The 26,240-nt window shown below is 49.2% G+C and overlaps 1 protein-coding gene across 2 annotated transcripts in view; it reads right to left on the reverse strand.

The window, feature by feature from the left end:
* FBXW4 (F-box and WD repeat domain containing 4) overlaps window positions 1–26,240 on the reverse strand; it is a 92,028-nt gene that overhangs the window by 12,950 nt on the left and 52,838 nt on the right. For both annotated transcript variants that reach the window (XM_037903384.2, XM_037903383.2), the window contains exon 6: window positions 9,018–9,083. In XM_037903384.2, coding sequence (XP_037759312.1) covers window positions 9,018–9,083 — 66 coding nt within the window. The remainder of the gene's footprint in view (window positions 1–9,017; window positions 9,084–26,240) is intronic.

Consider the following 26,240-nt stretch of genomic DNA (forward strand, 5'->3'; position numbering starts at 1 on the left):
ACAGTAGGGAGAAGTGTTCCAAGGTGTGGAGACTAACAAAGGGAAGGAACACACTGAGTTTGCAGAGACGGTTTTCATCTCCACGGTGCCCTGTTAGCAAAGTTCCCAGAGCCAGCTGGAGGGAGGCAAGCTTTTGGATACGGGGGCAGTAGGGGGGCGGTGACACCAGAGGTGGAGGGGATGGGGAAAGAGTGTTGCCCTCTTTTCTTCTGCTTTCTCTGAATTGGCCCACACACACTTTAAATGGTCCAATAAAAAGATACAATTTCTTTACCTTGCCTGCTCTGGGACCCTGTGAGTTTTTGTTATCCGGGTTCCCGTAAGGTTAAGTTCAGAGGATAAACTGACACGCTGGGCTATGGGAAAAAGCCAGTTTCTTCAAATAAAGCCACGACGGTGCAAAAGGGACCCTGCTGGGGCTTTTATTTGGGAAAACAAACAGAAGTGGCACCAAGCCCTTCTGCTTTACGGACCAATTTAACTATAAAACCAATGTTCTCCCTCTCGGGGGTGAGGAGGGGAGAGAGACGGGGACATGACAATAGCCTGAAACCTTGGGGGGAAAAGGACAAAAAAAGCTGTCTGTCCCCTTGTCTTTCTTGTCCCTGGCTCCTTTTCTTAGCACACGTGTGTTCTTGTAAAAACGATTAGATTGCAATTTGTATAACACGGTGACCCCCAAATTCAGACATTTAACCCCTTTTCTCTGCAAAGAATGTCAAGAATGTCTCTCTGTCTTTCTTTCCAACGGGAGGAGTGGGGGGGAATTCTCTCAAACTGTGATTTCTGGGCAAAGAGAAAAAAAGCCAGGGGAGGAAAAGAGAGGCAGGGAATTCTCAGAGCCTCCTGCACCACTTGTGTGGGAATAAGCAACTGTATGGCTCCTTTCTGGACAGAGCTCTGGAGGTCTTCTTTAGTGGGGAGACAAAAAAAATGGAGAATCCCAATCAAAACAAAGCCATCTGTTGAAATGAGCGAGTGCTAACCAGCGGCAGAGGGGGTTCCTCATTCACTCCTTTCCATTCTTCTCCCTGGCTTCTGTTGATTCTCTCTCAACCCAGGGAAAAATAAAGATTGCTTGGGCTCCTGGGGATGAAATTGATCAATGCACTAGGCACTTTCACCCCCCCACACACACACTTTTTGCTTGTTTCAGGTGTTGTCAAGTTGTCATAAATACGTCTCAATGGAGTGAAAGGGCCAGTCTGTGCTCTAGGACACACACAAATCCAAGGGCAGAAGTTGGCCCCGTGTTTGTCTGGAATAAGAAGTGGCTGAAGCTGCAGTGAGAACTGAGAACTATAGGTGGTTTAGCCTAAAAAACTTTAAATTGTGCTAGTGGGGAAGATGCATGGAGAGCCACAGGACAGCACCGGTAAGGGAGGAGCCTATAAAACTGCAACCAGGACCCAGAGAAGTGATGTTAAAATCACCATCAACAGAGAACAAAAGAGCCCAGAACTGGTTTGGGAGCTTTTATACAGACCCCAGGAAAACGTATCACATGTTCAGACAAGACTCATACCTTTGGATACAGCTAACCGAGAGATCGCAAGAGGGGCTGCACAAGAAGCTGCTGTCCAAGAGACACGGGATCTGACAGCTGGCCCATCATACCCAGCATCCTGCCTCTGACAATGACCAATGCCTGATGCCTCAGAGGAAGGCAAGAAAAACTCAGTTAATGCCTTTGGGTCACCTGGGGAACTGGAGGGGTTCCTTCCTTCCTGAAATTCCTTCCTGATCTCTCAGGCAATCAGTTTGTGCCTGAAGGCAGAAGATCCATCTTCATTCCTAAAAGTATCCGTCTATTTTTCTTTTAACTAGAACTAAAACCTAGATCCGATCTCTCCATCCAGCTGCATAATGCATCCTTTTTATTAGGACTATTTGTATTGCAGTAACGTTGGACGGTCCGAACCAAGACGAGGGCCCCGCCGCACTGAGCGCTGTACAAAGCACCCAGACAGAGGCCCTGCCACCAACAACGTTCAGTCTGAACAGACAAGACACAGGGAAGGGAAGGGAACAGAGGTGACATGACCTACACAAGGTCACAGAGCAGGGACAGCTGGGAGAGAAACCCCCACTCCACTAGACCATATTACCTTTTATTTAGAGTTTTGGGGACAATACGGGACTTCAGCTCCACAACTAATCCAAAGGACATACAATGCGGCATTAGAAACTGGGACTTTATCGAAATAACCAGCTATATGGAAAAACAAACATGCTCCACGCCAGCATGGCATAACCCCAGGCAATAACTAATCAGCAAAACCAAGGTAGTGTAGGAGGTTGGGTGAATTCTGGGTCTACAGACATTTCTGAGTCCCTGTCTCCAGAGCCCGAAAAGGTGGCATCCATGCCAGGATATTTACCATCCTACAATATCATTCCCGCCTCTTGGCAACCTCTATCCATTTTTGACTATCTAGAGGGAGACGACGTAAGTGGCTTACTCTGGTGGGAGTTTCTACCAGCGAGCTCTCTCCCCGTTTCGGATGTACTACATCAAAATTACTTCATTGGTTTGCTCCCCTCTCCCCCAATCCTAAAATTCTGGAGGATCCCCGAGGGCTTGTTTAAACTCTCCAAGCTGTAAGATTTCGCTTTCTGCAGGACTTTGGTGGAATTTACCAGAAGACACAGATCTAAAACTTCCATGGTGTACCAAAACCTATCCCTCGACATTAAAACTCTCTCTATGAAGAGTTAGAAATACAGCTTATAACTCGGATCTGATTCTGCAAACCCTTATTCTTTTGAGTACCCCTACACACCCAACTGGTGCCAGTGAATTAGTGGGGCTACACCGAGTACAGTCTTGCAGGATTGGGCACCAGGCTTAGAAAGACTAGATTTAAAATTGGGAACCATCAGTAATGGTCAATTTCTCTCACTATTCCTAAAATGACTAAAGCGTCCATCCTTAATCATAGTATCCAGAAAGGTGAAGACACAAACATAAAGACGCACCATTCCTGCTGACAGCTGCTCTGGTGGCTTTGGTCTTTATGTTAAAAGCTACAAATGTAGATAGGACTAATATGGAAGAGACCTGTTAGTGCATCAACTCCACTCCCCTGCAAGAGCTGAGGGGGACCTGGCTCACGTTAACCGAACAGATACTAAACTGGATCAGTCAACATGCCAATTAGCAGCAAATTCAGCAAGCTGCCAGTGCAGCTCCTTCGGGTGGCACGACCCGCGTGGCTGCTCCTGCTCTGGGACCTGATCCCGGACACACACAGAGGTGTTTTACTGAAGCTGCCTGACCTGCAGAAACCTTCCCCCACCCTCTCAGCAGCGTGCACGGTGCACACACCTGGAACTCCCCTCTTCTCTACTCCCAGCAGCTTTTGTGAAGCCCTGCACTTTCACCTGGCTTTGTGCACGGCGCTAGCTTCCCACTGACATCAAAGGGGCTCTGCCTGGAACACCTGAAGAGGAGGCAGGGCACAGGAGGCCTGACTGGGTCAAGAAATGCAACTCTGCATCTTCCCCTCGGTGCGCTCTCTCCTTCGCTCTTTTTCATCCCTTTGAAAAGGTGGCAGAGATAAATGGAGAACAAAAAAGCTGCAGCCTTCGTCCACACCACCCCTACCACTTAAGGGGGAAGGGACCTTTCCGAAAAAAAAAAAAAAAAAAAAAACCCCCACATGTGCTCATACACAATGGCTCAAAAGGCCAGGCAGCACCAGCCCACTTTGTACTGCTAACAAGGGAAACCTAATTACAGGAAGAGGGCGAAGAGGGACAGATAAAAGGGATACAAAATTTCAACATCTGTTGCCATAAAGGGATAAGAAGTGGGGAAACGCAAAGTGTCAGTTTGGTGTCAGAGACGGCGTAAAGCCGATTTCAAAGGGCTTGCGAGACGGAGGGACCCAAAAGAGAAATTAGAGGGTTCTTTAAAAAAGAAAAGAAAAGAAAAGAAAACAAGCTGCCACAAATGCTTTCAAAGGAAAGAGTTGGGATATTTAAAAAGGAAGAGAGGAGCAGCGGCTGTTTAACCTTAGCTCAGTTAACATGCCTTCTCCTGAGTTTCAGGGCCCATGTGCCTCTGGGGGAGTAGCACGCTGCAGGTTTACAAAAGGACAGCGTGGTGCTTTGCATATTCCAAGTGTTCAGGACACAGGGACAGCCATACTGGATCAGAACAATGGTCCCTCCGGAACCCGCTGCTCCCTAGGCCGGTGCAGAGAACCCCAGAATGGACAGATCTTGGATAACCTGCCCAAGGGGTTAGCTGATGGCGATGCCTGGAGGCAGGCAGGGTTTCTGTTCTAAAAAGCTGTGGAACAGATCATGCCTCACAATCCCTGAGGGAGTAGGTGTGATTGGGCCAGTCATGACCCGGGGTCTCCTTACTTGCTGAGCAGCGATACTGAACTCAGTGCTGTTCCAGACAGACAAGCAGTCCTGGGCCACATCCCAAGGCGTTCAGAATCTACACCAAGTGTGCTGGGAGACTCCGAGGAAGGTTCCATCCCACAGCACCTTGCCCTTCAAATGGGCTGGCGGCAGTAGTTTTATGAGCCATGTTAGCACCTGTCGAAAAAGCAAGTTTTCGGGCAGGGTTTAACACGAAGCGGGCATGGGAAGCTGGAGGGCTGGAATAGAGAGGGAACGCCAGGTGTATGGCGCAACATGGAAACAGGCCAGAAGGGTCATACCCTATAGTGGGCAGAGAAAGGTCAAGAGCCTTGCTAAAGGGAAGTCAGAGGGAATCAGTGGGACAGCTGGGGTTAGAAGTCAGGACGACCTGGACACCAGCCCTAGCCCGCCTCCCGAGGCAGAACTTCAGAATTACCGATGCTACGGAGAATCTAGTCCTGGCGGAGGCAGGCCTGTTCCCTATCGTACATTCTTTGCCCTCAGTTTTGGCCACAAAAGAAGAGGCACCGTAACAGCATTTCTCATTAGGACGGCGCTGTAGCATCCCCAGTGCACTCAGACCTGGCCGAGTGGAGCGACCCGCCAGGATTTCCATCCAAGCATTTCGTGGGGTAATTCCGATCGTCCCACATCTGTGAAGGTGAGCTTGCAGGGCGCTAAGAGCCTCCCCAAACACCGCTGGGACCAGAGTGGCAATAGCGTCAAGCAACAGGGGCGACTTCCAGCCACTACAGAACAAGGCGTTAAGATGCCGTGATATCGTGTCTTTGTCCCGGAGGACAGAGTCTAAGGGACAGCCTCAAAATACTCATTCGGGAACAACGGATCTTAGTCATGCCAGGTGAAAGGACCAGGTGTGTGCCTGCAGCCAGAAGTCAATGACTGGGCATTACAGGGTCATTCCACTGCCTTCGACTCTGTTTTGCAAATTGCCCAGGCTGCTCTGGTCCGGTGCCACCAGCTGACCCTGTTCGGAAGGAAAGACAGTTAGTGGGGAAGGAAGGGCCTCTCCTCCCCCCACAGAGATCTTCACCCCAAACTCCAGCCCACCCTGTGCAAGGCTCAGAAGGAGTTTCCAGGTGAAGACATTGTCCTAGTCCCACCCCTCAGTGCGACACAACAGGACACCCCAGAGAAGAGAAAAGGGCCGAACACCATCATGCCAAGAACAACAGCTACAAGGAGCAGACAAGGATTTATCCAGTCTGGAACTAAGAAGATCAGGATTCTCTGGTTATTTAGCTTTAAATCTTTTGTAGCAAGTTCCAACTCTCAGCTGTGGAGAATTCAAGAGACCACCCACCCCAAGGGAACAGGAATTCTCAGGAGACCACCACAGCTTCGTGTTGGACGACAGGAGCACTGACACGACAACTGCGGGCCGATCCACGCTCTGAGTTCCTGGGGGTGTCACTGTGAGAGGCAGAGGCAGGTGAAGACCTGCTCTCAGATCCACCCTGGGGATCTCCCGCATGCTCCACAGACAGGGCCCATGGTCGCACTACAGCTGGGATGGGTGAAGAATCGGCCCGATGCGCTAGGCCCATTGGCTAGGCTGTCCCAGCTTTTTGATCTGCCTGTCAATCAGGCTTTGGCCTTATTGAAAGATCAAACTCCTTCATGCCTGTTCGTTACCTTAATCCTATTTTCTGCACAGTTTTATTATCTGTTTGGGCTTCTCTGGGACAGGCTGTCGGATTGACCACACCCTTATCTCTGGAGCCTGTCCCTTCGCTCCTGGCAGATGCTTCCATTCGAGAGGAGCCAGGAGAAGTTCATGAGCACAAGAGGCCACAGCACCAGCTAGGGTCTCAGAGCCTGTCCATGCACCTTCGATATCTCAAAGGGCCCCCATCCCCTCAGCATCTAAGCCCCAGTCTGGAATTGAACAGCTCACCACCCGGTTCACCAAAGATCACATGCCAGGGTTAATTCTGGACAGCATCAATTATGACAGGTCCTTTGTTTTTCTTTACAGATATAATAAAACTGAAAACTTAAATGATCAACTACAACTATAGAATAGCAGCGTCCACAGCCAGCTGTGACAGACAGTGTCTGTAAATAAAAGGGCAGAATTGCTTCTCTCTCGGCCCCCAAACCTAACCCCCCAGCTCTGCCAGTGCACCTCAGTCCTGACACACACCCCACCCATCTCCGCAGCCCTGGGGTCCCCACATACCCAGCTGTGCTCATGCCCCTCAATCCTAATCCACAGCCCGCCTGACATTTCAGTCCTGGACGATTGTCTCCCCACCCTCAGCTCAGCCAGCACCCCTCAATCCTGATGTGCAAGGCCTCCCTCCCTGCTAGTCCAGACCCATCACGTTCAGCTGTGCTGTGCTATTATGATCTTGTCATACGTGTGCTGTTCACTCCTCAGTACACAGAGACCCCCCAGGCTGTCAACCTCAAGCTTCCCTTCAGTGGAGTTCGGTTGCAGGCTTGGAACCCAGCCTGTCCAGAGCCCTAAGGTCAGTGCTCTACCAGGCTGCACTACACCCCAACAACCTACGTGCAGAGACCCAGACCGTTAGCCTCTGCCGCTTATTAAGACTGAAGGAAAAGACACATTCAGGTGATCACATGAAATTACTAAATCACTATTCAACCCGTCGCCATGGTGAACTACAAGCAGAAAGTGCTACGCAGAACGAGAGCTCCGCATTTCCCTGTGCTCAGCCCCGGCATCTCAACAGCAGAGAAATGCTGGCAAATTGGAAGGAATTCAGATAAATGTAACTAAACAACTCAACTGCTTGAAAGGGCACGGTAGCTGGAGAGAGAGAGCAGAACGTGTATCTTGACCAAAAAGCAACCAGAGAGCAGGGATGATACGAGATCTACACGTACTTTCAGGAGACAGTATGGACATCGCTGAGGGGGAACTGGTTCCTGTGGCACAAGCTGGTACAACAAGGACTGCTGGGATGAAACTGAGCAAAGGAAGATGTCGGCTGGATATCAAGGAACAGTTCCCACCAATGAGATCTATTTGTCTGGGAGACAATCTCCCAGAGGCAAGGGTAGAAGTCCCATTTCTTGGGGTGTTTAAATGGGACGAGGCAAAGTGCTGGAGAATAGGCAGTAGGGAACACTCAGCATGGCAGGGATGCTGGCCGCGGTGACCATTTCCATCTCTGTCAGCTATGGGCTATTCCAAACGTGGGAATTGACAAACTGGATCGTACCCCAGGTCCACCCAGGCTAGTATCCTGTCTCTGACAGTGGCCACCACCAGATGTTCCTGGGGAAGGCGCAAGAAACCCACAGTAGCAGATGTGGAATAATCTGCCCCCCAAGTCTCATCCTGCTCTCTAACAGTTAGAGGTTGACTTAAGCCCTTAAAATAGGCTTTAATACCCCTTCCTAAATGTGTTATAATGAATTATAACTGGATAGTCTTGATATTCATATAAATGTCCAATCCTTTCTTGAATCTTGTTACATTCTTGGCCTCAATTATTTGCTGTGGCAATGAGTTCCACAGGCTAATTGCATGCCTACAAAGTGTTTCCTTTTATGGGTTTTGAATTTCCCACCTTTTTAATTTCATTGAATATCCCCCTTTGTTCTTGAAAAAGCTAAATAAACTACATCAACTGGTTCTCCTTTATCTGCTCAAGAAAAAAATTGCAGCCAGTCTGTTCTTTGTACTAAAACAGGACAGGATAGGCAATCCCTTTCACTGGAACGTTGGACCACATACATGCTGAATCCCTAGCACCGGGGAAGAAGGGGACTTCCAGGACCAAAGAAGTTGCATATTAGCACCTGAATTCAAATACAGAAAAAAGAGTTTCTCACCATCTCTGCTGAACTGTATTCTATGGAACAAAATCTGAGAGTATTTCCTACTCTCTGTGTGATATCCATGTCTTTCTTTTTATCTTCAGAAGTTGGAAGAATATACAGGAGTTGTATGAGAGCAAGGGGCTTCTGAAATGTTCAATTCACTAAACACCCTGCCCTCTAGGATATGGCTAGGAAAAAGGTTACTGGACATGGTTAAGTAGGCATAAGGTTTGAAGCTCACAGGCTCATAGGGGACAAAGGTGGAAGAAGCCCTTTTAGATCACCCAACCCATCTTTGCTGATACAGAATTATCCACAATTACCGGTTTTCTAGTGCTTTGTCCAGTCATTTTAAGAGTCCCATATCTCAGTTCCTGACTGAGATCTTAGGATGTGGAATACTTTCCATGGGGAAGTTCTTTAGATGTCCATCTTAAGTTTGTGTCATTCTCCCACTCCTTGTCTCTGACATCAGATCCCCTCCCTCCCTTCTCCCGCACCCCGATTATCACCATGCTCCCAATCTTGGCCTCTTCTCTGCACACTCCCTCTTGGCTCCACATTTGGCATGGGGTCCTTCTTTCAAGCTGAGTTGCCTCATATCTACCCTGAAACTCTCACCCTCACCCCTTATTCTGAGGGATTGAAAGTCACTTTTCTTGAGATCTCACCTCCACACCTTCCTTTGCCCCATGGCTGACAAATGACCAAGTTGGCAAACCGCAGAGAACAGTCAGGTTTACAGGCAGCCGCAGCTGTGCATTTCTCCTCCTCCCCACAAAAAATTAAGCTTGTACAGTAAGGTCTGGCTGCATGCTTACCTCTCTAAGTCCCAGATTCTCAGAGGAGACGTGTGTCCACAGCAAGCTGTCCCAGTCACGAAGGAACTGTCAAAAAACAAAACAGCATCAGCCATCTCCCTTTGGAGTGTGAAGAAGAGCGGCGCTACGTGGAAAACATTTCATTCAGGGCAAGAAACAGCAGAGACACCAAGAACGTTGTGATTCGGTTTATATTATCACAGTGCCTAGGAGCCCCAGCCGTGTGCTAGGTGCATGTACAAACACAGGAGCTTGCAATCTAAGCGTAAGACAAGAGAGAACAGATGGACTCAGAGACACTGACAGGGGAATACAAGGAACAAATGAGAAAACATTGGTCAGCGTGACAGGTAGTGGTCTCAGCACACCAGGAGCCTAACCATTGTCACGTTTTTTAGAAGCATCATGGCCAAGGAGTGTTGGGAGGAAGGATCTGAAGGAGAAGAATGGCTGGTGCTGAGGATGTCTACCCCGGATCCCCACGAGTTGGCCAAGACACACAGCATTGCGGAGGAACCCAGGACTGGAACAGCAGAGAATGCTGCAGGTCAGGACTTAGGAACGTTGGCAGAGCTGCATGGGGACCGCGGACTGGAAGAGCTGGAGTGCTGTAAGTTATAACATACGTGGGAAAGTGCATCCTCAACAGTGACACTCAGCACAATACTCACCGTAACTGTGTATAAACCCTGCATTAACGGCCCCGGTTACTTTCTCGTCATGCCGGGAATCAGCCAGCAAAAAGAACGTGCAGCGCTTTTGCAGCAGCTACAGGCCAGATGCCTGTTAGAAACACCCACCACTAGACCGGACTGGACTCTCTTGCCATATAACTTGGCTTCATTCACACTCTCCTACAATGTCAGTTCAAAAATCTCATGTGATGAATACAGACCCGCTGATGTACTTCTGGGCTCCAGAAGTCACTCTACAATCCCTGGTCTTGAACCAATTCGATAAGGCAGGACCCAATCCCAGACCTCTAATTGCAGAAACCCAGTCATATGGCAAGTCTCCACATTGCTCATTGTGTGCCAGCCTCCATCCTGAACCGGAAAATCATCAACTTACAACAAGAGTTGCTACAAGTTATCTTTCAGAAGGTCTCATCTGTTACAAACTACCAAAATCACAATGATGGGCATAGCTCAAATGCAGGGAATGGAGTCACACCTTTAAATCCAGACTGGTATCAAGCTGAGCTTTAATGTACTCTGGGCTGGCACAGGATGCATGGCAGCTGAAAGGACAAACCGGAATAAGGAACCAGGTGTTTGTGAACAGCCAAGCTGTTTAAATAGCCAGAATAATTTTTTAAGAAATCCCTTGGATTTAATCACAGTTTCCACCTGGGGGAGGGTCTCGGGCTACTTTAACAAACTAATTAGTTCATCTTCAGCCTTCTGTGAGGTAGGCAAGCGTTATTATCCCTATGTTAGAGAAAGGGAAATGGAGGCACGGAGAAGGGAAAATGACTTGCCCAAGTCACCAAGCAAGTCTCGGGTAGAGCTGGACTGGAACCCAGGATTCTCTGTCTTCTCGCTCTCTGTTTCAGCTGAAAGATCAGCCTTCCCCTGGCCATAAACTAGCACCCACCAAATATATTACCAGGAAGGGGTGGGGGCCCGGCACCACGCACACTCCAGCAGTTACAGGAGGTCGGGGAACGCCTCTTTAAAGTAACTGATGGTGGCCACCATGTTACTTTAATGTAGAAAAATCAGCACTGCATTTGTTTTTCAGACGTGATCCAATATCACATGCTCAAGGCCCAGGTTCCCTGCCCCATGCCAACCCTCACCGCCAGTTCCTTACAGAATAGCCAGGATTAGTATGGAAATACTATGTTAGAATGGAAATACTGAAATACTCTGTTAAGTACAGAGCGGCACAAAAGAGTCACTTCAACAACTCTGCAATTGACCGCCAATTTCGTAGGCAGCATTTTGGTCAATGAAGCCTAGAACTACAAAGCTAGGTGTTGGGTTTTGTCTTTTTCCCCCCCTTTAACGTAATCCATTAATAACTACTAAAGCCAATTACTGTGGTTAGAAACATAATAGCAGCTCGGGAACCAGTCAAGCGGGCAATTGGGTTCTTGAGATTTTTTCCTTTAAAAAAAAAAAAAAAAAAAACCACACAAACAAGAGAAGCCCCTTGCTTTGCAGACACAGAAGGTATGCAACAAGCCCCTTTGACCATGGCCACAGGTCTAAATTAGCATGGAGGTAAATCAATAGGAAGGGAAAGGTGGGAGGAACCGCAAGCTCTAATCCCTGCCATTCTGACTGCCAACCAGCCTGTGGTAGGGATTAGAGAGCTCTCACTGCTCCTCTTCTCCTTACTCCAAGTCGTCCCAACTCTCTAAAGCATCATCTAAAGAGAGCTGCACACTGTTGCTCCCCTGCCCGAAACCTGCAGCTTTCCCACTCTTCTGGGCCGTTCCACTCTAGTGCTCTCATACTGGATTGCAGCCAGAGGCTCCCCTACCCTTGCAGGGGCTTCCAATGTTCAGAGAGACTTCAATACCCGCCAGCCTAGAAGGACACAACCAGATTAACAACCGTTGCAGAAAAGTCTCAACTGCAAACAGCAGTGGGATGAGATTTCCCCCATGGGCGGCAGTGGGGTTGGGGGACTGTCATTGCAAAGATTAAAGAGAAGGATCGATATGGTGTCAATGGGACCAGTGGAGGAAGCAGACCCTGTTAATGACTGCTAGAGGCCAAAGAGTGAATGGAGCTCATGCAGATCTTCAGTGATGTCGGGCAAACCACTGGCCTTGCCCCGCTGAACCCGGTCTATAGATAGAGGCCTTCGGGCTTGTTAGTCCGGCTCCTTTCACCAAAACTAACTGTGCTCCAGGTGAAAGTGCAACACTGCAGCCAATGAAGTTCAATAATTTGATAAATACAAAGCAATGGATATTGGGAGGAAAAATTTAAGCTACTCAGATATCTAACAGGGTTCTAAATTAACTATCAGTTCAGGAAAGGGACCCGAGGGTCACTGAAGAGAGACGAAAATGACCAAGGGCTGGAAAAAGTCTGAAAAGATGGGGATTGTTACCTTAGAGAGGAGATATTAAGAGAAGACATGATATCCTCTCTAGAAATGCAGTGTCTAGAGAAGATACATGGGGAACTTGTGTTCTCCCTGTCACACAACATAAGAACAAAGCAAAGGGGGCATTCAATGATATTAAAAAGAGGGGAAATTCTAAACTGATCAAAGGAAATATCTTTTTCTACACAACACATAATTAGACTGTGGCATTCACTGCCCCAGGGAGCTGTTAAGGACAAGACCTGAACAAGATTCAGTAGGGATGGACATTTATGTGAATAATCAAGAATATCCAGAGTTATATTTATAAGAATTTTGCAAGGGAGCTAAAGCCTTCATGTTTCAGGGCTTAAGCCCATCTCTACCTACAGAAAAGAGGTGAGACTTAACGTGGGGGCAGATTACCCCACATCGGCTGTTGCAGGAGGCTTACATCTTCTCCTGGAGCACCTAGATCTGGTTCCTATCAAAGGCAGGTCACTGGACTAGATGAACCTGGGATCTGATCCAGTCTGGCAATTCCTACATTCTACTTAAACACAAACCCAGACATTCAGACGGGCTTTCCAACAGAGAGGGTACCTCTCAAGATGTTCCTCTTTCACAGGACTGTGGAAGTGTCAGTGGGGAAGACTCTTCAGTCCCATCCAAAGTGCTCCCTCCAGAACTGCGAGATGAGTGATGCTGTCGGGCACTCGTGTTCACGTTGTAACCGCCTAGTAGGGCCCACGGGCCAGCAGTGACTGCATTTCCATTTCTGCAACTGCCATTTCTGGATGGGAGAGTTGGGGACTTCACTTGGCATTTGTTCCCAATTATTTCACAAGCTGCACACCCCACCTGCTTTCCAATGGCTAAAGCAAGGAGCTTCTTTAGACTTATGAAGATTTTTATATTTAACACGGAACACTCTGGATGGAAAGAAAATTCAGGTCCCCTCAAAAGCCCAGTCCATCTCCAGCTACAAACCCTACCTACCACAGAGTTCGCATTTCATGGGAGATCACCCACTCCACAAAAGGGAGAGTATTCTGATGCTACCTCTGGAGGAGATGCAAAACATCTCATGGATTTGTGGTCATTAAAGATCCAATGGCATTTTTGGCAACAGTTGGAGTATCTTGGCTAAATTCCAGTGGGGGCAAATCCATTCTGCCTCTTTAAACTCCCCCTGCAGTTTCAAATAATCACAGTCTCTCTGTCTTTACTTCCTCTCCTAACCTGCTGTGTTGACTGGCCAGAGATGGCTACATTTCAAAGGTAGGGGAAGCGATTCCAGCACAGACAGTTTGCAAAGCTCTTGGGATCAGTCATGGCTACAAAGGCGGAAGACCCCTTTGCTGATCCATACCTTCTCCCCTGGCAAACTAAAGGCTTGCAGGATCAACTCCAGTTGAGCTGGATATGCAGGCTACATGAAGACCTTCAACAGCCTCAGGTGAAAACCCCCATTTTAGCATCCAACCTGACGCCATATTGATCCTTCTTTTCTAACACTCCATCGTGCCCCGGGCTTATGCCCTTCCCCTGTACTGTACACAGATTGCTTCCCCAACCCCATTCTGCTCTGGAGGTATCTGGATTCCAGAATCCAGTTGACGCGTGCAAGCTCCTTTTCTTTCCTTCTCCCCCTCCCTCTGGAATTGGACCTCGTTCTTCCATTTTGGAGAGGATTGTATACGGAGAACCATCAAACCGGGAAACAAAGAAGTTATTGCTCCCCAGAGCCCGGCAGCTGGGAACGGGGAGGGTCAGGCAGGGAGATGTAGGCAGATTGTGACACAGAGACAGGGGGCGGGGATGGGACAAATGAAAGGGGAATAAGAGGCATATGGGGAGAAAGAGAGTCCAGAGAGAAGGGGAGTGAGAGTCTCAGAGAAGAGGAGAGAACGCGGGAGAGGCTCTCGGTGTTACAACGCTAACCGCACAGGTCTGTGGGTTGTAGCCTTTGGATCAGCACTGCCACGCTTTGGCAAGGGAGGCCACCGGAGCTGTCAAATCCTTCACCAACGTGCCCATCAATTGTATTCAGCTCTCCCCGACCGGCACTGGCATTTTAATTACTGTTGGGTAAACTAATTTGTACAAATGAAGGCAACTTTGCCTAATAGAATATGCAAGCTCTCTGACCTCTGACAGGCAATGACACAAGATACAAAGGAGGCAGAGGAAGGCTTTTTATCGGAGCCTTATTACTCTCTATTACTCCAATTAGTCAAGCTCCAGTGCTCCTAATTGGGGGAAAAAATTGCAATTAAATCAATTTTTGATGGGCTGAAAGTGGGTTACCGAACCGCCCTGCCTGTGAAACACTGATATTATAGCACCAAAGGTCAAAGTCTTTGTCGGCACCTGTGGGGCCCCTGCCTTCCCACCCCCTTCCCCCAAACCACTCGACGCTCCCCCCTCCGCACAGCCTTAGCGAATCATTAGAACATGTCATGTCTGATCGCTGCTGCTGCCACTGGCCGACTAACCTAATCAGTTGACATCATTATGGAAGGCAACTCCTAAAGCATGAATATAGTGCTAAGGTCACACAAACTCGGTGCAGCCCCTGCTGAAGAGCTGGGGAGGGGGAAGAAAGGGGGGGAGGTTGGGAGAAGCAGCTGCAACAGTAACAACATTGTGAAAGATGGGAGGGGAGGAAAGAGGAGGGGGGGAAATCTGCATAGGAGATTCCAGCACCTTGAAGCATGAGGCTTTTCCAACAGGACGGACGCACACAAAAGGGAGAGATGCAGACCGGCCCGGGAGAGAGGAGGCTGCTTTCTCTCAATGTCACTCACCGACACAGCAGCCTTTAATTTTATTGATTAACTCTGGCTTTCCCGCTCCATGTGGAAGGGCGTGCAGCCGGAGTCCGACAGCGGCGACTGTGTCAGATGGACACCATGGCGGGCGCTCTCGATTTCTCACCCAACAGTCAGCATTGTACTGGTTGTAGGCCGCAGCACCCATTTAGAAATCTACAGCTGAATTCAATCAGGACATTTGCATGTCCAAACTGGACTGCTATTAAAAGGTCATCCCCGTGCGCCGCGCACCGCTGGTGTGTTACTGTAGGGTGGGTCACGAGTGCTGAGCTGCACTCGTGCGTTCTCGAGGCAGATCTCATTGCAGGCTTGCAGCTTAGCACTCGTGATCCACCCTACAATAACACTGGGGCATCACGTGTGTTACGGCAGGGTGGATTTTGAAGGCAGGGTTCTGCACGCTAGTGTCATGTGGTAGGACTACTCAGGAGAGCTGGGCTGCACATCGTGCATTACTGTAGAGTTGCGGGTCGCCTGACCCCAATTTATTTAACCTGCAGTGATATACAAGAGGCCAGACTACATGACCTGGTGGTCCCTTCTGGTCCTAAACGCTGTGACTCAGTGGCTCTTGCAGAACACAGCTTCCCATCTTCTCCACGGTTTAGGGCACACTTTGCATAATCAAGCACATGCTCTAGTCCCTCCAGTGGCTCCCAGTCCCCTTCCACTGTCAGTTTAAGGCCTTGGTCTAATCTTCCAAGCCAATGATACATCAGGTCTCAGCTACAGTGCAGACTGCATCCCTAGCGATGAACTGCAGCTCTTAGGACACTTGTGGTCCTCTAGGACAATGCAGATCATAAAACCCCGAATGAAGGGTGTAAGAATAGAGGACAAGACAAGACAAGCCAAGCATCCAGCTGTGGAGAGCTTCCATAGGACACTGCACAAGTCCAGGGCCCAACCACTGTAAAGTCTTCCACTTTGGTGACGCTTTTCCTCCGTGACCAGGACAACATTCACAACCAACACTCCCCAACTTCTCCAAAGCCCAACCTACTCCAACCAGAGCTTTCTAAAGTCGCCAGAGAGTCCTAAAAGGGCACTAGAGCAGCGGTTCTCAAACTGTGGGTCACGACTCCATTCTGATGAGGTCACCAGGGCAGAAAGCCCCAGCCCGGCTGAAAGGCCCAAGCCCAGAGGCCCCTGAGCGGGGCTGAAGGCCCGAGCCCCAAGCCCAGCAGGGCTGAAGGTAGAGCATCACAATTTTTTCTGGGGGGGTGGGGGAGGGTCACGATTTTTTTTTTTAATCCAAATGGGGTCACCAGCACAAAAAATTTGAAAAACACAACATTTGCTATTGCCAGTCTAACCAACACAGAAGGCGCCCAAAATGAAAATAGAGAATACGTTCTAGATACAAACTGTTCAGAGAAAAGAGACAAGCATGTGCTTTGGGGAGAAAAAACACAGTTTTCAGAAAAATAAATTAAAACACTAAATTAAGGTCAATCCTGAGCCCTTCTGATGGCCATCAAGCCCACAAATCTCTCTCTATAGCACTGCTAACATGCCCATCACCTTACGCTCTGGGTCTCAAAGTCTACAAAGTCCCCTTAATCAGTAAGGAACTAACTGAAATATATTCAACAGAGAAATAAAGGCAAAATTGAATGAAATCCTCTAGCATAGAGAATGGCCAAGTTACTAAGCCAAAGGTGACGGCATTGAGACAAGTGGGTACTTCCCTTATCATTCACTATGAAAGGAAATGTATCCTTCAGGCTCTCCTCTGGTGCCCGCTCAAGTCAATGAGTGTTTTTTTCCCATTAAATACAGAAGCAGGACAGCAAGTGACCAGGCCTGAGCAGTCCTCCTGCTTCCAACAAGATGACCTCACGGGAAGCATGGAAAGGTGCAGCAGCAAATGAAAAGAACATGTTCATCCTTTGACCTTGATTCTCCGCACCCGCTGTGCTATGCTCAGACACAGCGAGTTTCCCTGCACAGGAGGGAGCCTCCACCAGCCATCTCTGGCCAGGTTAAGGCCACTTTGTGCGGCATAACTAGCCCAGGTGGTCTTCGTGGACCAGAGAACCATTAGCATTGGGAACTCTCACGAAGGTCCAACAATGGGAAGCTGTACTGGAAGCTTGGCAGCGGTTCATGGGCCCAGTTACCCCTCTATGGAAGGAAACGGAACAGAAGCCTGTTTAGGACAAGAAAAACAGGAATGAAAATGCTGGACGAGTTAACGGCACGTGACAGAACTGGCTAGAACTTGGAATAGGACAGCACCTGCCTGCCTGCACAACTTCCCTCACTGCTCTGCCAATGCACCTCCGGTTTCAACAGCAGCCCCTGCTTCACAGAGTGGGGTTCCCCACAATGTGCGGCCAGCGCACCTCAGTTGGGGTCCACATCACTCACTCATTCCAGTGCTGGGGCCCCAAGCACAGCTCCACCCACCCACCTCAAACTCAGCCTGTAGCCCCCCTTGGTATTCCAGTACTGGGCCTCCAGGACAGCCCAATTCTCTTCTTTCGTTTTAATTTGTTTGGCAACGTACTTCTACGTTATTTATCACCAAAGGGTGGTGGCAGCTCGAGATGAACAGCCCGACTGGTCCCATGAATGGAACGGTGGACGCTGGGCATGTTAGAAGTTGCTCCCTTAAGCCCTACACAAACGTCACAGTATTTCCACAGCCAGCCAGGCAGCTTGGGGTTGAATCGCGCTCCCCGACATGCATCGTAAATTGCACACAGAGAAGCTACAGAAGAGCACTGCCCAGTCGCAGTCCAGGACTCTCAGCGTAAAGAAGAACCAAAGCGTGTGCGAGGATACCCAGTGAGCTCTCAAAATTTACAGCCTCTTCTCCCCACACGAGGAAATGCTGCACTCTGGCAGAGAGCACTGAAGACACAGGCATGGAGAGACGGGCTAATAATTCATGCTGCTTTCTGCCCTGCGCGCCAGGCTGGAAAGCTGGTCCCCAGGACGCGGGCATTTGCATTTCGCACTGAGAAGTACATTGTGGAGATGCTGGAAAAGCCATAACCTGGAGGTCTGAGCTGGAACAGAGAAGCCTCACATTCAAAGTTGAACTCAAGTCCATTCAAGAAATGAAACCCTTGCTTCATTATTTAATGCAGACGGAGTTGTCGTCTTGACCTTTCCATGCCTCCTTTTCTTCTCTTTCGCTGTCTGAGTCGCTCTCTTGGTCGCTAGCTCCCACCATTTTGTCCCCCTCTAGGTCTCCATTCCTCATCAAATTTTCAGAGAGCTATGGACAGGAGGGCCAGAAGAATCTCCACATAGCCCATTTGCTCTGGCCCCCAGCACTGCGAAGGACAGGATCCTAATGCTATTCCTATGTGCCGATTCACAGAACCCCAAATACCTCCAGCCTCAGGGCCTCAACTGTCTCCAGCAATAATTCATCCCTGTGCTGCATCATTTTCCTACTGCTCCATTTTCCTTCGGTCTGTGCCTGAATGCTCCCAACTTCTGGCTTCAAGCCACGGCTCTTTAATTCACCATCCACCATGCTAAGCTTGTTCCTGCATGGCTCGCTGTATCTGGGAGCACCATTCACAGGGAGAAAAGAGACGTATTGAGCCATAAAGCCACTACCCTTACTGCCTGGAGGTCTCTCCCCAGCAATCTTCTCTCCCCAGGAAGGGATCAATCCATGTATGAGGACTAGAATAGGAGTCCAACGACAGGTGGCCACTTGATTTTATTTTTCGCAAGGGCAAACTTCAGTTGTTTGCATTTATTGTATTCCTTTCCCCCTCACACTCCCGGACGGCATGTGACTTTTTAGATAGTAAAGTTCAGGGGAGGACCACGTTTGGACAGCACCCAGACAACGGGGACCGGACCTATTCATCTGGGAGCTCTTTCAAATGAATATCTAGACAGTGCTCTTCACTCTGCTATCTCCACGATTTAGAATGTCTACAAAAACTCCATTAGTAGGATCTGCCCACACTAATCCTGCTTCTAGCCAGCAACAGTTACTTAAATTCATACATCAGAACTATATTAAAAGGAAAGTTTATCATACGTGTATACAAAGTCTGACATAACTACTTTTCATATAAAAAGAAAAGGAGGACTTGTGGCACCTTAGAGACTAACAAATTTATTTGAGCATAAACTTTCGTGAACTACAGCTCACTTCATCGGATGCAACTTTTCATATGTGGCTTGAAGATCTTGCACAGCCTGGCCTGATAGTTAATGGCTGTTTTGTACAGAATATATGTACTCCTATGGCATCTCCAGCATCCCATCCTCAGCCACAATCCCACAAAGTCTTCTCCAGTCCTAATTTAAGCCCTTTCTCTCATAGTTTTAAGAAGTGGCAAATATCCACTAGGCAGGATATCCAATTCCACTTCATCCCACACCCACCTCCTTCCTCTCCATCTTCTTGGCCTTAGAGAACAATGGGCTGCTGAAGGAAGCTCCACCATGATGGCTGCCACCCCCACTGTCCCCTGGCACCCGAGACCTGCATCATCCTGATCCCGAGAGACACTCTAACCAAAGCAGGCCAGGGAGAGGGACCCAGATGACATCACTACCTCTACTGATTCATTCCAGCTGAATCCCAAACACAATGGGGGATGTGAGACTGTGTCTCTTCCCACCACCACCCCGCACCTTCCCTCTGATGAGAGTCCTTTTCCTTCCCTACCTTATTTCTTCTCTTTCCCATCCCTCTCCTTTTGTGTTCTGTGTCATAAATGTCTGGCTTAGCCAACCAAGACTGCTTATTTTGCAACACTGCTGTGAGCCTGTGATCAGAAAGGCAACTAAAACCAATGCCCTAAACAGCTCAATGCTGGTACGAGTTTGCCAGGTCTCGGAGTAGCTGATCAGACTGGGCCAATGTTTCTCCAGCAGTGAGGTTGCAAGTGAGGGTCAACACTAGAGCCAGAAGCTGCATTTTCCACCTTTGCTGTTCTTTTCTGTGTGTGCGCACGCATGTCTGTCTGTCTGTTTTCTAGGAAACTGAATCAGACTAACAGCCGCCACAACAGCTCCAGCTGAATGCAACTAACTTCTTCTCTTTTTCCCAAAAAGGACAATTACCATCTTTGATACCACCTGCAAGACTGTCAAAAAAGGGGCTCAGTGGTTTGAGCATTGGCCTGCTAAACCCAGGGTTGCGAGTTCAATCCTTGAGGGGCCATTTAGGGATCTGGGGCAAAAATTGGGGATTGGTCCTGCTTTGAGCAGGAGGTTGGACTAGATGACCTCCTGAGGTCCCTTCCAACCCGGATATTCTATGATTCTATGAAGGGGGGTTTTCCTTCTAAAAATTCTCTCCAGCCCAAGAGGAAGGGGATGTTGAAATAAAAGCCTTCATTAGCATTTCAAATGCTTTAACCTTTTTTCCCCTTCTTTTCTGTATCTTTAACAAAAGATTTAAAAGGGATTTTTAATGCTGTGTTTGCCATGGTCCTAAGCAGACTGAGGTCTCTGTGTACCAAAGCCTGAACCTGGTTTAAAGCTGTTTAATGTTGGACGGTGACTTGGTTATGTTAACACCTTTGGTCCATATATTCCAACTATATTAATACAAAATTATTATAAAATATTAATACAAAAGGTAACTCTCTGATTACCTGTTAGGTTCATTCCCCCTGGGGCACCTGGCATTGGCCACTGTCGGTAGACAGGATACTGGGCTGGATGGACCTTTGATCTGACCCAGTCTGGCCATTCTTATGTAAAAGGTCAGCCCATTTTCAAGATTTTGCCAACACTTAATATATCTCCACACAAATGCCATGTCATTGGAGTTACGACTGATGACGTATCAGTATCTGATGTGTTAAAACCACCTTACAAGACCGCTGTCATTCTCAGATAACCTACAAGACTGAATTTCTTGGGTTCCTAGTGTTAACATTAAACTGAAAAGAAACCTAAACGTATGGAAGTAGGGAAATGAAGGGCCAGGGATGGCATGCAAACAACCTTAACTCTGCTCTGTAACAAGGCAGTGGAAAAACAAAGCAACAGAGGTATAACAGCTTCCCTGCATCCACTAGAGAGCTCCATCCTCTCCACCTGTGTGCACTGTCCACAGAGTCATTTGAATAACCTCCCAGGAGGTGAATCCCGCACTGAAGGCCACTCTCCAGTCGTCAGCATGGCGCCACGTGTCACCAGACACACAGGCATCGGTAAAGGCAGGGTTAGTGTACCCACATCCAGGCAGAAACCTCAGCCCCAAGTGAGCAGGCAACCTGAATTAAACTATTTCAGTGCAGTTCTAGCGAATTTCCTAAGGGTGGTATTTTTAAAAGATAAAACTAACAGTAACCAAATTCCATCACGCAGCACTGTGCGCTGAACGGCAGCAGAACGAGCACCCTAGCCCAGGTGCGCAGAAATTACTTGTTCCAGATGGACTGCCCAGCATTGCATGGGGTGAGGCAGGGTTCCTCCAGACCACTGCATATCTCCTACAGACCCCAAAGCGCTTAGCCCCCGACGCCCCCACAGCCACCCACTCCCCTCCTCCTCCGGGGCTCAGCCCCCAACACCCCCCTCGCCCCTTCCGCCCGGGGCTCAGCTCCCAATGCCCACCGCACCCACCCGCTCTCCTGCCCCGACACCCACCACAAACACACCCGCTTCCCTTGGGGCTCAGCCCCCCACGCCCACCACACCCACCCATTCCCCCCCCTCCCTTGGGGCTCAGCCCCTGACACCCACCACACCCACCCGCTCTCCTGCCCCCTTGGGGCTCAGCCCCTGACGCCCAACACAAACACACTCACCCGCTTCCCCCGGGCTCAGACCCCAATACCCACCATGCCCACCCGCTCTCCTCCCCGCCTTGGAGCTCAGCCCCCAATGCCCACCGCACACACACACACACACCCCTCCCCCAGGGCTCAACCCTTGACGCCCATCACGCACCCACAGTCTTCAGTGGCTCCCCACTGGCTAAGCACTGTTGCCCTCTCCTCACACACTGCATCTCCGACAGCACCCTGAGCCCCCTCCCCCCCCGATGGATCCCAGGGCTCAGCGCCCGGTGCCCACACACACAGCCGTACAAAGAGGCTCTGAATTACATCGTTTGAGTTTCCCAAGCCTGCCCAGGTGTAAAGCTCCAGTGATTCCTTTTTCTTTATTTACTTGTCATTTTCCCTCTCCTCCCTGCCTGCCCCCCCAGGCCTGTTCAGGCCACACAATGAGCTGAGAGATTGGGGTATGCATTGAGAGACAGAACCAGAGCTTGCAGCCGAGGTCCCCCTCATGAGAAAAAGAAAAAAAAAGGGGGGAGGGGGACAAATTCTAAGAAGCCGTTTCTAACACCCCCATCCCCTCCCATGAAATGATTTCCATTAATTGCCTGGTGGGAATGACTTATTTGGGGGGGGGGGGGTTCTCCCTCCACCCCTAATTGGTTTATTGAAGTTTAACAGGGCTTTCACCTGGAGAAGCTGGTAATTATTCCCTTCACTTCGCACTCGTACCTGTAGCTTCACACTTAGCCCCGGACTCGCTCGGCAGGGAGGGTTTTGTTCCATCTAACTGCAGGCCCCAAACAAATGGCCCCAGCAGCGGGAGAACGAAGCAAAGTGGTAATTTCCAGCCCGGCGTAATTAGCCACGGTCCTTTCAGCCATGGCTGCTGAATGGCAGGGTCCGCCGGGGAGGGTGCGCCCTGTGGGAATGGCGGGCTGGGGGCTGCGCTCAATAGGCAGACAAAAGCGTTTTGGGGGATCCAGTCTGGTCCATGCTGGAGGAGGGGGTGGGAGTGGGTGGGCAGGCTGGCAGAGCAGTGACCCCTCAAACCATGGAGTTTACTCAGCCAAGGCCATACTGAACCCCACACACACACACATGTACTCCTTCCCTGGCCTTTAGCATGGGCGGAAGCAGAGACCCCCACAACAGGGACAAAGGAAGAACTCCTGAGAAGAGCCCACTGGGAAGGCATGGGGGTTAACAGTCCTACAGAGAGCCCTGTTGTGCGTACCCTCACTTCCAAGGGGCAGCGTTTCAGTAGCTGACTGGACTGCAGAGGAGCCAGGCCTCTGAGGGATGGAGGAGAACACGGGTCCCATATAGGACAGTGACGATATATAGTCTGGGAATTAGTGACAACTCTCAACCAAAGAGTACCAAGGGACCGGGTGGCAGGCTGTTTGCATCCTCCAACTTCTGCCCCAGGATCCCTGGTTCCCATCTCCACTCCAGCTTTTCGCTTGGTATGGAGATGGAACTCAGGGAGATACTAAACATGGAATCCTACTGCCTTGTTTTTACTAAGACAAGGCGGTGAGGTAATGTCTTTTTTTGGACCAGCTTCTGGTGGTGAGAGAGAGACACAAGCTTTCAACCTCCGAAGAGCTCTTCTTCAGGGCTGGGAAATGCACTCTGAGGTTTCGTCTACCAGGGATAAAAGCCTGGCGGCAGAGCTGCAGCTGGCTCGGGTTACGGGACTCAGGCTCACCAGGCTCACGCTGTGGGGCTAAAAATTGCTGCGTAGACATTCAGGCTCAAGACTTTCCACCCTTGCAAGGTCCCAGAGCTCAGGCTTCAGAACTAGCCTGGAAGTCCACCCAGCAACGAAAGAGCCCCGCAGCCCAAGTCAGTTGGCACAGGCTAGCCACAGGTCTTTCTTTGCTGTGTTGTGCAGGTTTCCTCAGAGGATAAGGACTGAGAGGTCAGAGATAGAGTGATCGCCTTGTGAAAGTGTTCGCCCACGGGTGACAGGGTGTTTTTGTCTTTTATCATTTTTCTGTGAGAGCTCATTTGAGAGAACAGTGATTGTCCGGTTTCACCCACATAGTTGCTATTGGGGTGTTTAGTGCACTGGATGAGGTACAACACAGGTTGTGACAGGCATATCTTGAAAGGTGTGTAGTTGGGGTGTTGATCATCATAGCAGTAGAGATACGTCAACAGGGTTTGCATCTGCTGTTCTGGCAGGGTCTGGTGCCGCTTTGAGTCGGTGTCTCCTGGTCTCTGAGGAGCTTACTTCTGATGATGAGCTTGAAGAGACTGAGGGAGTTGTCTGAAGGTTGGATGCGGGAGTTCAGGATAATGTCTTTCAGGATGTCGTCCCCATCGAGTATGGGTTGTAACTGTTTGATATCCCATGTGGGTTGCCGTGTGGGGTGGTAGGTGAGAATTAAGGGTGTGCGGTCAGAGGTGGCTTTATTTCTGTTATTGAAGCAGGTTCTCTCAGGGTATTTGGGTAGCCCATTTCATGATGCGATCTACTTCTCTGGTGGTGTCCTTTTTTGGTGAAGGCGGTTTACGTGTGTATCCAGGACTTTCTCCTCGGACCATGTTCTGTGGTGTCTGAGTGCCTGGCTGAAGATAACCGATTTCTTGGTGTGTTTGGAGTGGTTACTGGACCTGTGAAGGTAGGTGTGGCGATCCATGGGCTTCTTGTATATAGGTATCCACAGGGTTCCATTGCTGAAGCAGACTGTGGTGTCCAGGAAGCTGATGCTGGTGTGTGTGTGTGTGTGTGTGTTCTAGACAGAGTTTAATGTATGGGTGGCTGAAGTTGTGGGGGAAATCTGTGATGCAGTTTAGGTCATCTGTCCACAGGATGAAAATACCATCAATGTTTCTCAGGTGTATCGTTGGTTTCATGGTGCATCTGTCCAGAAATTCTTCCTCAAGGTGGCCCACGAAGAGGTTGGCATATTGGGGAGCCGTCCTAAGTACCCATGGCTTGGACAAACGGTTGGTTGTTGAATGTAAAATTATCATGGGTGAGGATGAAATGGATGAGTTTGGGGTGGAGAGCTGAAGGTTGTTCATTGTCTTGTAAATATTAGAGACAGGCAGCTATGCCGTCACGGTGAGGGATGTTGGTGTATAGAGAGGTGACACCCATGGTGGCAAGGATGGTGTTCTGAAGGCGGTTGTTAATGTTGCAGAGTTTCTGGAGGAAGTCAGCTGTCCTGGAGGAAGCTGGCCCTTTGTGCAGTAAGTGGTTTGAGTGGCTGGTTTCTATGAGTCCCGGTATTCCTTCAGTCAGAGTGCTGTGACCAGATACGATGGGTCTGCTGGGTTCCCTTGTCCGTGTCACTTGGGGAGCACGTAGAAGGTTCCTGTGGTGGGCTCATGGGGGATGAGATTGTAGAGTTTCTTTCAGTGTTGTTTGGGGAAGGATTTGATGATATCCTTAAATTCCTGAATAAACTGTGGCATGGGGTCTTCTTTGCATTCTTCATAATAGGTGGTGTCAGAGAGCTCCCCGTTGGCCTCATTAATGTAGTAATCACTATGATGGAGCCCCTTTCCTCTGCTGGTTTGATCACCATCTGCTGATTGGATTTCAGGGACTATCTAGCTGCCCTCGTGGCTGTGGAGAGGTTTTGGTGGATGTGATGTTTGTTAAGGATTTCACAGTCAATTTATTTCCTGAAGTAATTGATATAATAAAGAATGTTGTTTTTTCCGTTGTGGGGTATCCAGTCAGATGATTCCCTCTTCTCATGGCTACCGCTGGGGACTGGCTATTGTGGGTGGTCATTGTTATGACAGGATTCTTTGAGGCAGAGTCTGTGGAACAATTCTTCCGGTTCTCCACATGTCAGTAGGTCATCAGGGTCTGTGGTGGGGCTTTTTTACTGAGTCACTTTTCAGAGTGGAACCTCACTTATCTGGCCTTCGTTCCGCTGTTGGCTTCCTGTCCTGTGGGATCTAGATATTGCTAGAATTATAACTCATCAAAAACTATTTGAAACCAACACACTGCAAAACAAATGTAGACAAGACAAATCACACGGCTTTCAGATGCATTCCTTCCCACCTCTGGTCCGCGATATGTCAAAATTTAGATTGACATGTATTTAAAACGTACCCATCACCATGGTATTTAGGCACCACTGTGGTTACCTAAGCTCCTCACTCAGCATTTTGTAGACCTGTAGTTACAGGCAAGTTAAAAAAAAAAAAACCACCACCTCAGAGCTGGTGATCCTAACGGATTCGCAAAACCTGTCTGTTTCTCTGGGATTTTGCTGCCTTTTCTAAGCCGCACAAGAGAAGAAGCAGCACAATCTTGCTATATTATGAAGTTCTAAGGATCTAATCTAGCAGCCCTTGTGGTTCATGTCTTCCACTAGCAAACAAAAGATGTCCCCATTTGAATGCTCACTCCCTGTCATGCAATGAGGACCACATACTCAGCTTCTAGGTGAAATGGGGCTCCTCATGTTTCACTGCAATGCTCAGTGGCTTACCCAGTGGTGAAGAGGGACGTCCAGAAGAGAGCTCCAGATAGCTATGACTCATCTGCCTGGGGGTGGGCTGGGCATGTAGGGGGAAGGAGAGAGATCTTCAGAGGAGGTCCCCAGAAATCAAAACATTTAGTAGCCAGGCAGGCAGGCAGA

Source organism: Chelonia mydas, chromosome 7 (assembly GCF_015237465.2).
Source record: "Chelonia mydas isolate rCheMyd1 chromosome 7, rCheMyd1.pri.v2, whole genome shotgun sequence".
NCBI classification, from domain to species: Eukaryota; Metazoa; Chordata; order Testudines; family Cheloniidae; genus Chelonia; species Chelonia mydas.